This window comes from Copadichromis virginalis, linkage group LG22 (genome assembly GCF_057382275.1).
Source record: "Copadichromis virginalis isolate Kocher_CV1m ecotype Utaka linkage group LG22, C_Virginalis_male_GT1.1, whole genome shotgun sequence".
Classification (NCBI taxonomy): Eukaryota; Metazoa; Chordata; class Actinopteri; order Cichliformes; family Cichlidae; genus Copadichromis; species Copadichromis virginalis.
In genome coordinates this window covers 11,624,766-11,640,226 of record NC_140638.1, presented here as the reverse complement: position 1 = coordinate 11,640,226, position 15,461 = coordinate 11,624,766, and the positions used below count along the sequence as shown (strand labels likewise).

At 42.2% G+C, this 15,461-nt stretch overlaps 1 protein-coding gene across 1 annotated transcript in view; it reads right to left on the bottom strand.

The window, feature by feature from the left end:
- The window catches only part of ext1b (exostosin glycosyltransferase 1b), a 130,729-nt gene that overhangs the window by 13,153 nt on the left and 102,115 nt on the right, over positions 1-15,461 (bottom strand). The window contains exons 6-7 of the mRNA XM_085445265.1: positions 13,241-13,359; positions 6,925-7,020 (exon numbers count right to left, since the gene is read on the bottom strand). Of these exons, the coding sequence (XP_085301391.1) occupies positions 6,925-7,020; positions 13,241-13,359 (215 nt within the window). The remainder of the gene's footprint in view (positions 1-6,924; positions 7,021-13,240; positions 13,360-15,461) is intronic.

The following is a 15,461-nucleotide window of genomic DNA, read 5'->3' as shown; positions in this document are numbered from 1 at the left end:
CAATATCTGTTTTAATTTTTAGCAGAATAAAAAAAAAAGTGAAGACCTGATATATGCTCTTTATTTGAATTTGTTTTAAATATATATGCTAAGACATGCAGGTGTGCTGTAATGAAAAGATTACAAGTCTGTGGTTGAACTCTTGATGTCTTGACTTAAACTTTATGAGTTAATTTTTATGAGTGTAGAGAAAAATAATGTTAATGACCCCATTTTCAGGCTAAGGGGAATCTAAATTGTTAACAAACTGCTCTAAAACCGCAGACACAGGCAGATGTAGCATCTGGTTATGACAGGTGGAATACCTTAAACCTGCTTATTATATGCAGACAGGAAAGCAGAGTGTGTGGGAAGGACATGCAGGAAATGCTCAGAGCCTGTTGCATATGGGCCGCCTGCTAAACCAGGTGAGCTAGAGCAACGCCCTTCCTGGTGCGTTTAGGGTCTTTTGTCAGTCGTGGTCCCTTTTACAGTCAAAGACAATGAGCAAAGTTTCTTCTGATGTACTTCTTTGGGATTCAGGAGTTGCTACCCTGTGAGCTTGCAGGAAAATCAACCCCTTGCTAAATTTCATAACAATAAGATGAAGCCAATATTACCTTGAACCAGAAACAGCCCAGGAACCAAAGCACATCATCTGTCAAGCACGGTGGAGGTAGTGTTATGGCATAGACGTGTATGGCTGCCAGTGGAACTGGGCCACTTTATTGATAATGTGACTGCTGATAGAAGCAGCGGGATGAACTGAGCTATACTCTCTGCTCAGCTTCAGCCGAACACTGCAGAACTGAGCAGACAACGCTTCACACTGCAAATGGATCACAACCCAAAGCAAACTCCAAAAGCAACCCAAGAGTTTCTCAAGGCAAAGATATTCTTTGCTTTTTAAGTCATTTGACCTCAGAGCATGTTTTTCAGTTATTAAACACCAAACTGGAGGCAGAGAGACCCAAAACACGCAGCAACTGAAGGTGGCTGCAGTAGAGGCCTGGCAGAACATCTCATGGGAATAAACACAGCATTTGTGTTTATTCCTATGGGAATGCGAACTGAGATTCTTTAAATTCTTATAATGCTTCACATGTTGCTCACACAGCAATTCTAAAATTCATCACACTCCCGCTCACACGGTGGAGCCCGACAGAGATGGGAACGGCCTGTCCGGCCAAGTGCCGCGGTGTTCCCGTCTTCCCGAAAATACTCCAACAAGAGCAGATGAAAATTTCAGCTGTCGCTCACATTCGAACGGGGTGGAAGAGCCGAGGTGCGTGAGTGACAGCGAAAGATGAAAAAACGCTGGAGAGAAAATGAGAAGAAAGATGAGAAGCGGTACCCTCCCTCTCATTTCATTGTCGTCATTACTGCCATGATGTCCTGCGGGCATAAAGCGAGAAACAAAACAACCCCTTCTCTCCGCCCCCCCACCTGTTTTCCCACCAGAAAGACACATAGAGGATACCAGAAAAGACCAAAAAGAGGTGAAAGACCAGGGATAGGAGACAGGAGGTGAGGAAGTGACAGTGAGACAAGCAGCGAATACTGAAAGAGACGAAAAGAGACAAAGAGAGGATGAGAAGCTGATGTTTCCAGGCCCCAGATGGTTTGTAATGTTAGAAGTGAGACATATTAGCCTGGGGCTTCCTGCTTCTCTCCAGGAATGTGAGCTCTTGCAGCAGGAATCTGCCTGCAGCACTTCACCTCCTCTCTAAAGGACAGCAGCAGAGGAGAGAGACGTAGGGAACGTCGGAAGGGAGGACCACCAGTGCATGTAAACCATATCAAGTGCCGCCGGGATCCTCACACGGCCTAAACCAACAGTCACAAACCAGATTTTGTTGGCCGCCGTGAGAAGACAACAGAGGGAGGGAAAGACAGGATGTGGTTGAAGGATAAAATCTGTATTATTCTGTGTTTTTTTCCGCGCTGTCGACAAATCCCTCAAACAAACCAAAACCAACAATGCAACCACATGTCTGTTACTAAGAGCCAAGCTTTCAAATGAAGGCATACACCCTAAAAAAAAAAAAAATACAATACCAAATCCATAATTTAATATTATTAAAGGAAAAAAGCAATTTCCTGAAACAGCTGGGCACTGGACTTGTTTGGAACGGTTCGGAACGGCTCGCATTAATAACTATTCAAGGCTCTGGTGGGTATTTGCAGCAGCAGGAGTGTGTGGGATTATCGCAGCGGCCGTGTTCACTTTAATGCCAAAACATGCCATCCAGTGCATTAGTGTGATTCACTGACGTGTTTATATAATGCCGCCGATAGAAGAATAAATACAAAGCTGAAGAAGGATCGACTCATTTGTTTTATTTTTCTTGGACTTAACTTTTAACTACCGACACTGCATGAGGAGGCGGCGCTGGGCGAAGCGCTAAGAAAGGGGGGGAAAAAAGAAACGTAGTCCTTGTTTTCCTGGGTGTTACACTTAGTTTGTGCAGCACCTATCCACAGTTTTCATTAAACTGCAATGGAAACTGCACACTGTGCATCCTGTAATTTTCTTCTTCGGGGCTTCAGACTTTAAATTATCTTCACCTTATCAAGTGCTGACCCACGGGCCCTCACGTGTAAACAGAAAAAGCTGCCAGTAAGCAAAATTTTCTCTCTTCCCCTTTTCTTCAGATGGAAAAGCATTTCCAGTGAGTTTTGGTAAGCTGATTTGTTCAGCTTTAGGAGGCTTGTGCTTGTCTTGCATGGTGTTTAACAGGAGTTTAATTGCCCACAACAGAATAAGAAGTGGAAAGTTACAACAGTTTGTTTGGACTCATTTAATAGAGAAATACTGCGGACTCGACAGCCACTCTATTAGGTACAACTGCTCATTTTGTGCAATCACATGGCAGGAAATTAATTCTCTTGGACATGTAGGTGAGGTCAAGGTGAGCATCAGAATGGGGAAAAGGTGATTTAATTGACTCTGAATGTGGCATAGTTGTTGGCACTGGTTGGGCTGGTCTGTTTCGGAAACTGCTCATCCACTGGGATTATCCCACAAAAGCATCTCTGGCGCTAAAAAGAAAAGAAATTTCCACTAATCTGTAGGAAACGCCTTGTTGATGTCAGAGGTCAGAGGAAAATGGCCAGACTGCTTCAAGCTGATAAGAAGAAAACTCAAATAATCACTCACTACAGCCAAGGTATGCAGAAGAGCATCTCTGAAAACACAACACGTTGAACCTTCGTGTCAGCTAAAAACAGGAACCCAAGGCCACAGTTCACACGGGGTCACCAAAACTGCACAACACAAGATTTGAACAATGTTTCCCGGTCTGATGAGTCTCCGTTTCTACGGCAACCTCAAATAGTGAGATCAGAATTAGACGCAGATAACATTAAAGCCTGGATCCATCCTGGTTATGTAATGGTGTGGGATTTTCTTGGTACATTTTCCGCTGTTTGGTCTCCGCCCATCCTTTGTGTACTATCTTCAGATAGCTGCTTTCAGCAGGATAACTCACCATGTCACAAAGCTCAAAATGACCTCAAACTGGTTTCTTAACCACACCAATCAGTTCAATGCACTCAAATAAGCTCCAAGCCCAGATCAAAGTCTAATTGATGTGGTGCAAGAGGAGATTCACATCGTTTACGCTCAACAAATGTCTGAGGAATGTCTGCGGCACCGGCAGGAATTGGGGCAAAAGAAGGTCCACGTTATTAGGCTGTACCTAATAAAGTGGCTCATTTTTTGAGGGGAAAATTGGATCTGCTAAAACTGCTAGATTTCTTTTCTGCAGAAAAACAACATGCCACAATTCATCCACGCATACGCAAATAAGTGAGAAGACGTAAAAACCACAAAAGGAAGCGAATTTGGCGATTCTTCCAACCACGACTCATGACGTCAGTATTTCTACACTCCTGGTAACATCCGGGACAACAAGCGAGAAAAGAAGGTGGGAGAAAGAGATGCAGAGATAGACAGAAGCAAAAGCAAGATAAAAGAAAGAGTAATGATAAAAACAGTGGATGTGTGAGTGAGGGAAGGAATGAAGCAGAGATGGGATAAGGGGGGGAAAGTGGCAGGGAAAAGGCGAGAGGGATGACAAACTCTCTCTCTCGCTCGCGCTCTGTGGGGTGGAGGAACACAGCTTGGCTCGCCACGGTAAACACATAAAACGCCACAACCACAACAAACCACAGGCTGCCTGGCGCACGCACATAAACACAAACAACAGCAGTGCACTAAGCCCGTTCTGCTCGCTTTTCACAAGCAACACAGCTACACGCAGAGGCTTCCCACTGTGATTGACAGCTTGGGAGAAACCACTCAGAGCCACGGGGAGAGGTAAACCATAAACCCAGCCTACCGCTGAGTGACTGACACTGATGTGAAAGCCACTTTCCCTGATTGGCAGTTGAAGTTAAGTCCTCAGATGAAGAAGGGGAAAGGAGGGCTCCGGATGGGTCTGATGTCCAGGAATACAGCCGAGCAACAGATCCCGCTTACCCTAACCCTCTCAAAAAACACCTCAAAGACCCTCTTTGAAAAAGAAACAATTCAAATGTCAAACTGCGTGTCCGCGTTTGACCTTTGACTCGTACAATTAGAGGTCAGAGGGAGGTTAAGGTAAACATAGCAATGCTTTTCACAGGACAGTACCTTCAGCATAAAAGCCTAATGCGGATGTCATAATAAATGCCACTGAGGCATGCTCTGGGTCTCGCTGGAGGGTTTACTTAAAAACCAGGAAAAACATGCATTTTATGACACCGCCAGTCATAACAGAGGGAAAAATGTCTCTAAGCTGACATGCTGAGAAAATTGACGCCCACTCGAAAAACATAGCTTTTATGCACATTACCCATCGTCGAAAGCTTTTTCTTACCATCTGTGTGGAAACATTTTCGAAGAGAAGATTTCAGAATTAAACAAATTTGTCACTTCTAACGGCTTGTCAATTTAAGGGAACTGAGCTGTTGATTTATTTAACCGATTAAATAGAATCTTTTATATTTTATTTAGGCGATTATTCTTCTTTCAAGAAAAATATCAGAGGCAAGGGTTTGTTTCTTTTCATGGTTTCATATAAGTGTTTTTACAGGCAGTTGTCCCTATTTTCTAATCACCATCTCTATACCTCAATCTATCACGAAAAAACCATTTTCAGTTTCAGTCATATACTGTATATAAATGATGGACACATCCAATGAGAACTCCTGAGGAGGATGTTGATCTGACTGAGAAATCGAGGACACTGCCTTCTAGTTATTTTCTTGAAATTTTGACTTATTAACTTGAAGTTTTGAGAGAAGTAACTCGAAATTTCGAGCTAGCGCTGCCAATCAGCAATCTACGTGAATAACGTCTCTTTCTTGTTACCCAGAAGGTTATGGCGCAGAGGGATGTACAAATTGACGCTTTCGAGAGTAGGTTTGCTGATAGTAACGCCATGTGATTCAGCTAACAGCACAAGGATTTCATCATTTGTGAAGCCACATTGAAAATACTCAGCAATCTGTGCGTTCATGACTGACTGTAATACTGACTGTAATGCTGTAGCATTTGTACCTGAGGGCTTCAGCTTCTGGGTAACAAGGAAATGACGTCACTCATGTAGATTGCTGATTGGCAGTGCTAACTTGAAATTTTGAGTTAATAGATTGAATTTTCGAGTTAATAAGTCGAAATTTTGAGTTATGGATCTTTTTTTGTGTGGCAGAAACGGGCTTCCATACATTTCTGATGAGGCTTCAGTGAACTGTAGCTGGATTGCATGAAGGGCCAGTTGCATCTCTTGGGTCCTGCGTCAGGTCTTTTATAGTTTCTTCTTCTTTTGTTCTCCATTTGTGCACTTTCCTCAAATCTTTTCAGGACACCCTGCATGCAGTGCAGAGATATGCCAAGTTTTTGGCTAATATCTCTTTGGGAATCACCTCAGTGGTGCAAAAATGGAACGATTTATGCCTGTCAAAACGGCGCGTGTTATTTTTCAATGGTATAACTAAAGAAACTGGACAAATAACGTGTTATTGTGACAGGTTACAAGTAACAAAGTGGCTAAAGATACAATTTAAGACAGGCTCTTTGCTAGGTTGTCTGTTATGTGTGGACACAACGCTGGTTTATCCATTGTGCTAAGTGCCGTGTTTATGCTTGACCGGTTAATGTTAATGCTTACCAAACAAAGAAAATGGTCAGGTACAGAGACTGGACTGAAAAAACAGCAAATGTTCAAAGAAAGACTAGAGCACTATTGCTCAAGAGCACTTTCAAAAATTACAATCACTAAAAACCAGAGATTAAGAACCCAAACTCATCAGGGAAATGTTTACTGAGATCATATTTAATCATATATAAAATGAGTGGTTGAGCATGTCCTCATACATTTGTATCCAATCTGATTTAAAGCTGCAACCAGAGGTGTTGCCCCCTGTTGGCTGCTAAAAATAATACAGATTTACAGACTCAGGCTCCATCTTTTATAAATAGCCTATATTTACAGTCCTAAAAAGTTTTAAATGGATGAACGATGAAGAAACGTAAATGCTCCAAGTGCATTTATGTTGCAGATTATGGCTCAATTGTTACTCTGCAATGATTTTGTCACTTTCTTTAGCTAATTGGATATTTGGTTCCGATCAAAGTAGAGCTACTCTGCCTGTGCACTTAGCCATTATTACCACCTTATCATTCCAATACACAATATGCATTAGCCTTTCAGGCCTTCTGTTTTCAGTGTATATTATTCTCATTACTGAGCTTTAATTAAAACCACACAAACTGTCCTCTAATGGAATCATTGCGACCCAAATCGAAACTCATTAACTCCCCGAAACTCTCAGACTGAATAAAATGTCTGAAGATTCAGTAGCTTTACAGAGAATATATGTGTAAGACGAGCTAGGTAATTAGAAATGATCGGGATCACAGCTTTGAGGTAACCGAGAGGCCGAGCGTGCGCGGCTCACCTTATTCTCTCCCTCTATCACGATGACGGGCACTGAGGTGGCGGGCCAGCGGTGCTTTGCGGGGAGAGGCTTGTCACAGTTCCACAGGACGATGATCTGAAAGAGAGAACAAACAAAGGAAGTTTTATTTGTGCGCTGAATCTAATTCAGCTCCTCAAACCCAAACAAAATGAACTGGCCTAAGCAGGCGACATTTATGTGCTCCGCAGCCAGCAAATGTCACCTTATTACAAGCTGATTAAACGTTTAAGAGACAAAAGGGCAGCTGAAGTGATAAAATATTTCCAATTATGTCCCCAGCGTGCTTTTTACATTTCGGTCTGTAGCCGATCTCGTTGCATTATCAGGTTGTCCTTCTTAATGCTACATCCCTGTGATGCTCCACCTCCCTTTAGATGATGTTTTCAGATTAAAAAGTCATGTTCCCAGCCACAGTCACATCATGTTTTATATGACCTGCAGGTCAGCCGATTCGCTGCACGACGACGGCGGGCCTCATTAATATTTGATGAAAAATACACACACACCCAAATATGACACGATCCTAGCTGACCTTATACACACATTTACACACACAGTTACATCCCTATATCTCGAACCATTCTTCTCATGCATCTTAAATTTGATGTGGAATAATGTGGCGACACAAGCTTGCTAAACTCCTCTAGCTGGACGTGGCGTGCCTGTCAAACTTTGGATGGCGCCGTGGAACTGCGGTAAGCCAAACATGGTTATGTTACTCTGGACTTAAAGACTTTGGAAGGTTTTCTCTGCATTTCAAAACAGCAAATGAGTAAAGAACAACCTGCTCATCTCTGCTCTAAGCTACAACTGTTGCATAAATTAGATGCAACATATGCTGCCTAAGGCTTCAATCATACTAACCCCACGCAACTTCCAGTCACTGAGGACTGATCGGATCATGTGTGGTTACTGGGTGGTGCAGCACAAATCTCCTTGTCATTGCTTTGGTTTCTTGCAGTTGCATTAAAAAATTGCATCTTTTTTGCAAACACTTGCCAACTAACCACAGCGTGGCAGTGAAACTTGTGCCAACGTGTTTAAAAGGCGCAGCTTTTACTTTGAAGGTGGTTTGCGTCACCCTTTATCCAGTTTAACTACGGCTTAGTGAGTAGTTGGCGAGGTGTTTGCAGACAAGTCAGTGTCTTCCAACAAAAGCAAGTAAAGTGGTTGTGCAGTTAAAGGTTAAGTAGCACAACTTCTGTAACCTCCAAGGAGAAAATGGAGACCTTTATTGTTGGTGTTGGTGCCTTTTGAGGATTAAAAAAAATTATTTGGCAAATAGTACAGCCTGCTGTGAGTGCCACGAATGAGTGCAATTCCAGCATTATTATTATTATTTATATATAAAAGCTAATTAGCAGAAACCTGTGTCTGTGCAGTGCACAGTACACTCTGTAGATGTGGTTTGCATTTGCTGCAACTTGGTTCTTCACCGCTCTCATCACAAAACGCGTCCTCGTGCCTCCAAAAAATGCTATCATTTAAGCTAAAAGGTTTACACTGAAATCAGCAGTTGATTTAACAGGAAGCAATTTCCTTGATAGTATGCTGTCTTTCAGTGTTTGCACTGAATCTTAGTATTTTGATTGGTTTTTTCGAGATATTTTGTTTTGGTCTAGGGGTGGTTGTGGTTGTAGCTCAGGAATTGGAGGAGGTCATCTACAAATTGGAAGGTTGGTGGTCCGACCCCCAGCTGGTGCAGTCTGTATGCCGGAATATCGTTGGGCGAGATACCGAACTCTGCGTTGGTGCGTTCATCTGAGTGTAAATGTTAGATAGAAAGCACTTAGGTGTAAATAAAAGTGCCTATATGCGTGTGAATGCGTAAATGAGAGGAAAAGGGCTATACATACATATAAAAATCAGTCCATTTAGCATCTATCAAACTTCCTGTGAACCTGGGGCAGATGCTTGTTTCTCTTTCCTGTACTCTGAACTCGAGACTTTTATTTGCATGCACCATCAAGCGTCAGAGACATTGACTTTTTGTCTGTGACTTGCAAGTTAAATCCTTTGTTTTTTAGATTTTCCCTTTAAGATGATGAAACCATAGCCTGCAGTGTGTAGTTAATACCCAGCTGGTAAAGAAGAAACTGATAGGGCCCCATCATCAACATCCAGTTGCTGTGTGCCAGCTAACATCTGCCCTGCTGGAATGTCCTTGAACGAGTGAGCAAATTAATCCATCCCAGTTCCAGTGTGCAGAGCTGCGGCTGACACCGTGCTCAGGCGTCCCTGATGGAGGCAACCCATAAGAATTTCCCTGCAGGGATCAATAAAGTTTCACATTATCCTGACATTAACTGTGTCACACGCAGCGGTTCCCCTCGGGGTCTCTGCACCCTGACTGGACCTGCCAAATTATGCGCTGGTAGCTATTCAGATATCTGAGCTAATGTGTTTCCATGTGTCTACGGCAGCTGTGTGAAGAGAAAGAAGATGATGTTCAGCTGTTTGATGAATTGCAAAATCATCTCAACATTATCAGCGAACAAAAACACTCGTGATGCCAAATCTGGACGGAGAAAATGCCCGTCATTGTTAGACAACAACAACAGGTATGCAGTCTGCATGCATGTGCACGCACCCGCACACACACAGAGCTGAGCTGTTACAGCCTTCTATTCCTGTTTGATTAGAAAGACAGATGGTGTCTCTGTCAGCTCACCAGCTCCCAAGGGGTGCTGGTGGAGGCTCTGTATGTGTGCGCCTATATGACTGCAGGAGAAATGGTGAAGGAGCTGTTGTGTGTCTGCAGCGCGAGAGGAAGAAACGCTTCCCACAAGAATGTGCGTGAACACATTCACACATGAGCACACACACACACACAGCGGGAGGCTGTCAGAATGTGCTTCAAAAGCTTTCTTGTGTCCAATTTAGCCTCCTCCACCCTCTCTGTTCTTTCATTCTGTCCCCTCCATTCATTTATTTATATCCCTTTGCTCATCCCCTCATAGCCCAGCAGCCCTGCTCTTCCTCTCCTCTCCTTCTCTCCTCACGCTGAGAGTGGAAGAAAATACTCCGGCTGCGTACCTGGCTCTCCACTCTGCATGCACAGCCAGAGGAACGCAAACACAAAAGCACCTCCATAAAAATAATAGGAGGGGAGCATCTACTCATTCAGCCAGCTGCTATGAGAGGATGCGTCTGTGAAAGCTTGTCGACGATAGGACGTGCAGCTGGGTTACACCACACCGAGGAAGGGCTGAATATTAAACACCCATTCTTCTCACTAAAACAATGAAATGTTCAGGAGAGGCAGCATTGACTGCTGGGCTCAGATTTATAATATTCATAACACACATAAATATTTTTTATAATCCAGGTCAATTTTTTTTACTTTTGCTTTTTCAACAGTTTTAAGTGACTTCACCAATTTTACATTTCAGTGCCGTTAAAAATAATACCGCCCCCTCTGAGTTACACAGTCTGGAAATGTAAATCTTAACTTTGCTTATTTGTTGAAGCCACACTGCTGACATAAGGCAGCAGGGGCAACATTTAAATATCATTAACCACAGTCTCCAACTTTCAAGCTTTTCTAGTGGCACTTCTCTTCTGTCAGTGTAGTTGTTATTATAAAAATTATTAATGTTGACTTAGAAAGAGAAGGAGGTTTTTTAAATTATTTGGTCTGAAGTCATACCAGTGATGCCTCTGGATTAAAACAAGGCTCATCTAGCATTTTCACTAAATATATATTTTATAGTATTATAAAACATTGTTTTTTGTAAGGTTTATTCTTTTTTCCTTCAGTTATTTATGTTGAAAGTATATTTCTTGATAAAACAGTGTTTGTGTTTAGGGCTGTTCGATATAATGATATATATCGGATGACGATATAAAAACGTCTATCGTTTCCTTTTACGCTATCGTTTGTTTCGTGGTGTCGCAAAATAAACTGTTTACGGCAATATTTTTTAATCGTTTTGGTGGTCACTGTAGTGGCTATATTAATTTCTTAAAGTTCTCTCTTTCTCTTATATTTAATATAACCACACTAAGGACGGACAAGCACCTGTTTTTATGCGTTGTGGTTAGCAACAAAGACGGTAACAGCATCGCGTGTCCGCTTGTTTATGTTCCACATAAACCTTTCACAATAAAGCTCAATATCCTGTTGAGACTTTTCAAAATAAACTGAATCACGTGAAAGAGCAGATTGTTTACGGATGAGAAGTAAAAAAGAGCCGCCAGGTGCTAGAAAATAAACCTTAGACTCAAACGTTAGAACAGGCTTTTCCCCGCAGCACGCCGTGTAATAAATACTCAAAGAAAACGGCGGCCTTTACAACTTATGTCTAAAAATGTGTAGTTTCATGCATCGGTTAAAACACTCGACTCCAGCTACATGACGCGCAGCTGGAAGCACTTCCCGCAAGTCGAGCTGCCCGAGATTCACAGAATTTACAGAAAATGTTACATTTTTGTGATTTATATCGGTAGAATTCTTATATCGGGATATGAGATTTTGGTCATATCGCACAGGCCTACTTGTGTTTTCAGAGCCTTTCTGCATGTTCTCCCCAAGTTCTCCAGCTAACTTAGCCACAGGTGTGAATGTGTGAGTGAATGGTTGTCAGCTCAGCTGCAAATATTGGGCCAATATTGCCAATACTGATACTTCTCACCTATAAAGGCAGCTTATGTAGGGGAGAGCAGTGTCCAGTTTGCAAATTGGACACTTTGCACTACATCACTGAGATTTTAACTTTTCATGATAATTAGTTAACACAACAAAAGACAACTTTGAGTTTTTGTTCATGTATTCTGTGTTTTTTGGCCACCTTGAATGTAAACGTGCCCGACTCTTAAGCACTTGGGCTCAGCTTCTGTAATTTTTCTGTGGTACAGGCTATAAATAAATACACATGACAATCAACGTTTTTCACAGTGTATGTTCAAGGTGTATTTTTCATTTACAAAAATATTAAAGAAAAATATTTGTACAATTTTGTGGGCTAAATGGAATTTAGAGCAGAGAAACAAAGGAAAAGAAATTAGACTTATTTTGAAAGTCTTTCAAAACTTTGTTCCAAAAAGTTTCATCTTTTGAAACTGGTGCAACATCTTCCTCTGTTTTAATGATGCATGGGTACAAAAGCTCAGAGTTTCAAACTCAGAGCTTCTGTACCCATGTATCATTAAAACAGCTGTAAAAACCGACACGGCTGTAAACACTCACGTCTTCAACCTGGCTGCGGCGGCACGACGAGTGAGGTTTCAAAAATCAAGAGATGCACTACCGGCCGGCTTGTGCTGATGGATCTGACACATCTTTTGTTTTACGGTGCCGTTTGCCAGGGTGAGAACAGCAAGCTTAATGGCCTCCCTAACCCTGCAGCAGACTGGCAACCTGTCCAGGGTATATCACACCTCTCACCCTATGACAGCTGGGATAGACTCCAGTCTCACCATGACCCTGAATTGGATAAATATAAGAAGATGGATCGACAAGCTAAGAAATCCTGATTTTAATAAACTGTTATTTATTTTAGACAAGCTGTTGTGTCCATCAGTGGGGCAGTGATCACAGTAACAGATACGGGCAAAAATGGCCATAAGGCATCAGTGAATAAGGTCAGATGTAGAATCAACATGTTTAGATGAAAGAGAGTGATTCACGATGAGCGATATTTCCAGGAGAAAATAACCGTGATCCAGGCTACATCATGCCTTAACTACAGCATGTATGCAAGTGGGCTTTATAATTACAAACAACAAGTGCCTTAAAGATGGCAAGCAAACAAAAAGATGCAATTAACATGCCCTGCAATCCTGTACCAACACATGTACTACTATCCAAAATGCATTCCTCCTACACAAAATACAAACTCACTTGGTCATACATTCTGCTGGTCGCAGAAACAAACAAAAAACACACACACACACACACACATATATACACCCACACACTCAGGCAAACACAAAAAACAGCCATCAGGGAGCAAATTCCATTTCATTTCCCGCTTTAGTAAGGAGCAAGCAGGGGAATCGATACATGCCATCTCCAGCTGTGCTGAAGGGGGTTTGGCTGCCATGGAGACAGATGTAGCACCGCTACAAACTGCTGCTCTAATTCAATCCACCGGAGTTAACACACAAGCACACGGTGATGGAGGATGAGCTCTGCTGCTGCCCTGGTTGGAAAATACGATTGCAAAATAGCCGTACGAGCGAGCCGCATAACACGGCACAATTTAGCAGATGCGCGGTGGAGACGAGTGGAGGATTCTTGAGATAATGAGTGAACAATCACACAATCACACACACAAACACACAAATGGTGTACCTGTGCACAGTACTGGGACTTGGCCACGGCCGCCAGGAGCTTGAGTATGGGCTGGGATTGGGACACCAGAGGGGAGACGGCATGGATGACAGCTGTGAACTTCGGGTACGGTCTAATACCTGAAACGCAACAGACAGAAAACACTCAATGTATTTCTGAACAAAAACAGCAAAAAGAGCAGACTGTCAACCCATCAATGCAATTTCAGGCTTTTGAAAAGAGCAAAGCCGAGTGAGAACCAGAGCTCTGCATTTCCAAACACCTCATATCTATATTCAGTGAAAGCTGTTCCTTAAAACCAGTATGTCAGCATTTCAGTGGCACAGATTACATAATTGTCAGCGATGGAAGTTTTTCAAACCCCTCTTAAAATATTCAACATTGTTAATGTGTTTTGAAAATGCCAGATCTTTTGATCACTGAATATTTCATTTTAAAAACTCCTCAGCTGTATCAGCAACCCAATAAACACACGACTGCTAACTGCTGATGTGACTTTAAATTCAGTCTGACTTGATAGAGTAATTGAGGCTGAAAATGAGGAGGAAATAAGATATTGAGCAAGACGGATCATAGAGGACGTCCAAGTTTTCCTAATTTAAATCTAATCTAATCCAAGGCAGCAAAGCATGGCGGGGAGGAGACAGCATTAGATGAGTCTCCTTTCCGCCACTGAGCAACTTTTATGAAGAGGAATATAGTTCAAACTTGGTAAACTATCCTTTAGATTTGTAATAAAAAGTAGAGAGACTGCCGACTTTTTTAACACCTAGGGATGTAAAACTGTAACAAGCTCATAAACAGACTTTCATGAAACATTGAAGAAAACAAGGAGCAGGATTATTATCACGCAGCATATTCTGTATTTTGAATGTGCATGCTGTTTTCTGCCTCTTAGCACATGATGCTCAGTGGCTTTTATCTCATCCGGCATCAGCACATTACACATTTCTTTGGCTAAAACTTTAAAGCAGTACGCCAGGCAGATTAAAGACTGATTCAGCAATTTGAGGCAGTTTCCTACTTACAATGACCCTCCTCGTCTAAGAAATACTGCATGGACTGTATACTAGATAGAGTCGAGACTTTAAACTAATTACCAATTATGGATTGTTTTAATACAGCCTGTAATTCATAATTTCTTTGGCTTTTATTTGCAAAAAAACAAATATACATATACTTGAATGTTATAGAAAAAGAAATGCAAGACGACTGCTCCTGCAAACTCTTGTTTGTGTTTTTCTCCTACATAAATCGCATGTGGGACTCAGAGACCAGTTGGAGACCACCTGGCAACCATCAGTATTCTCTGGTCAGCTGCGAGTGGTTGCTGATGGTTGTTGTGGCAGTCGCTGCGAAACCAAGTGCTACTCCCAAGTCAAGCAGGCCTAAAGATTGGTCTGTGAACCCCAACTATGGACACTTGGCAAAAAAAATGTGTATTCCCTGACTGGTTGGCAAGTGGTTGCTGGCTGTTGCTAGGTGAAAACCTCATCGCGATAGCTTTGGTCACTATAAGTTGCCGTGGTAGCTCGTTGTTTGTAAAACCTCACCAACTTCTCGTGTTTGTGAAACTGAACAAACCGTAAATGGAGATCGCTCCCCTTCAAATTAAAAGTTGCTACTGAAATGTGTTTGTTGCAGCTGTAATATGCAATGTTCTCAGTTTCCAGTGTGTGCCGCACATTGATTAGTTAGCAAATGTTTGAAGTTGTCTTTCATGCAGGCAATGGGGGCAATCTGCAAGCGACCAAAGAAATCAGGAAGTTATTGATTCAGTTTGCTCTCGGCAGACACACACCAGCTGGTCAGAGATGACACATTTTCACTAGTGACTGGAGGTTGCCAGGCAGTCACCACCCAGTCTCTTGCCTGTATGACTGAGACCATAAGTTTCACTCCAAACTGTGGTCATCTTTGTCCCACTTTAAGTGTTGAGAACCACTAAAATAAAACATTTGAAGACATAAAAAGCAAAACTGGCCAAAATTTCACAACAAAACAGCAAAAGCCCAAATAAAAAACAACAACAACTAATGTTTTGTTGCATAATTTTATCATTACTCCAACAATCATCTTGTGACACTTTAAGGTTTATCCTGTTACCCAGAGTGGAAAGTCAAGCCCCATCAGTCCCACTTTGGTTTGGCTTTTGAGTCTTGGCCCTGACCTCAACCCCATCCAAAACATGAGGGTTGACAGCCAGACCAACATCTGTGGC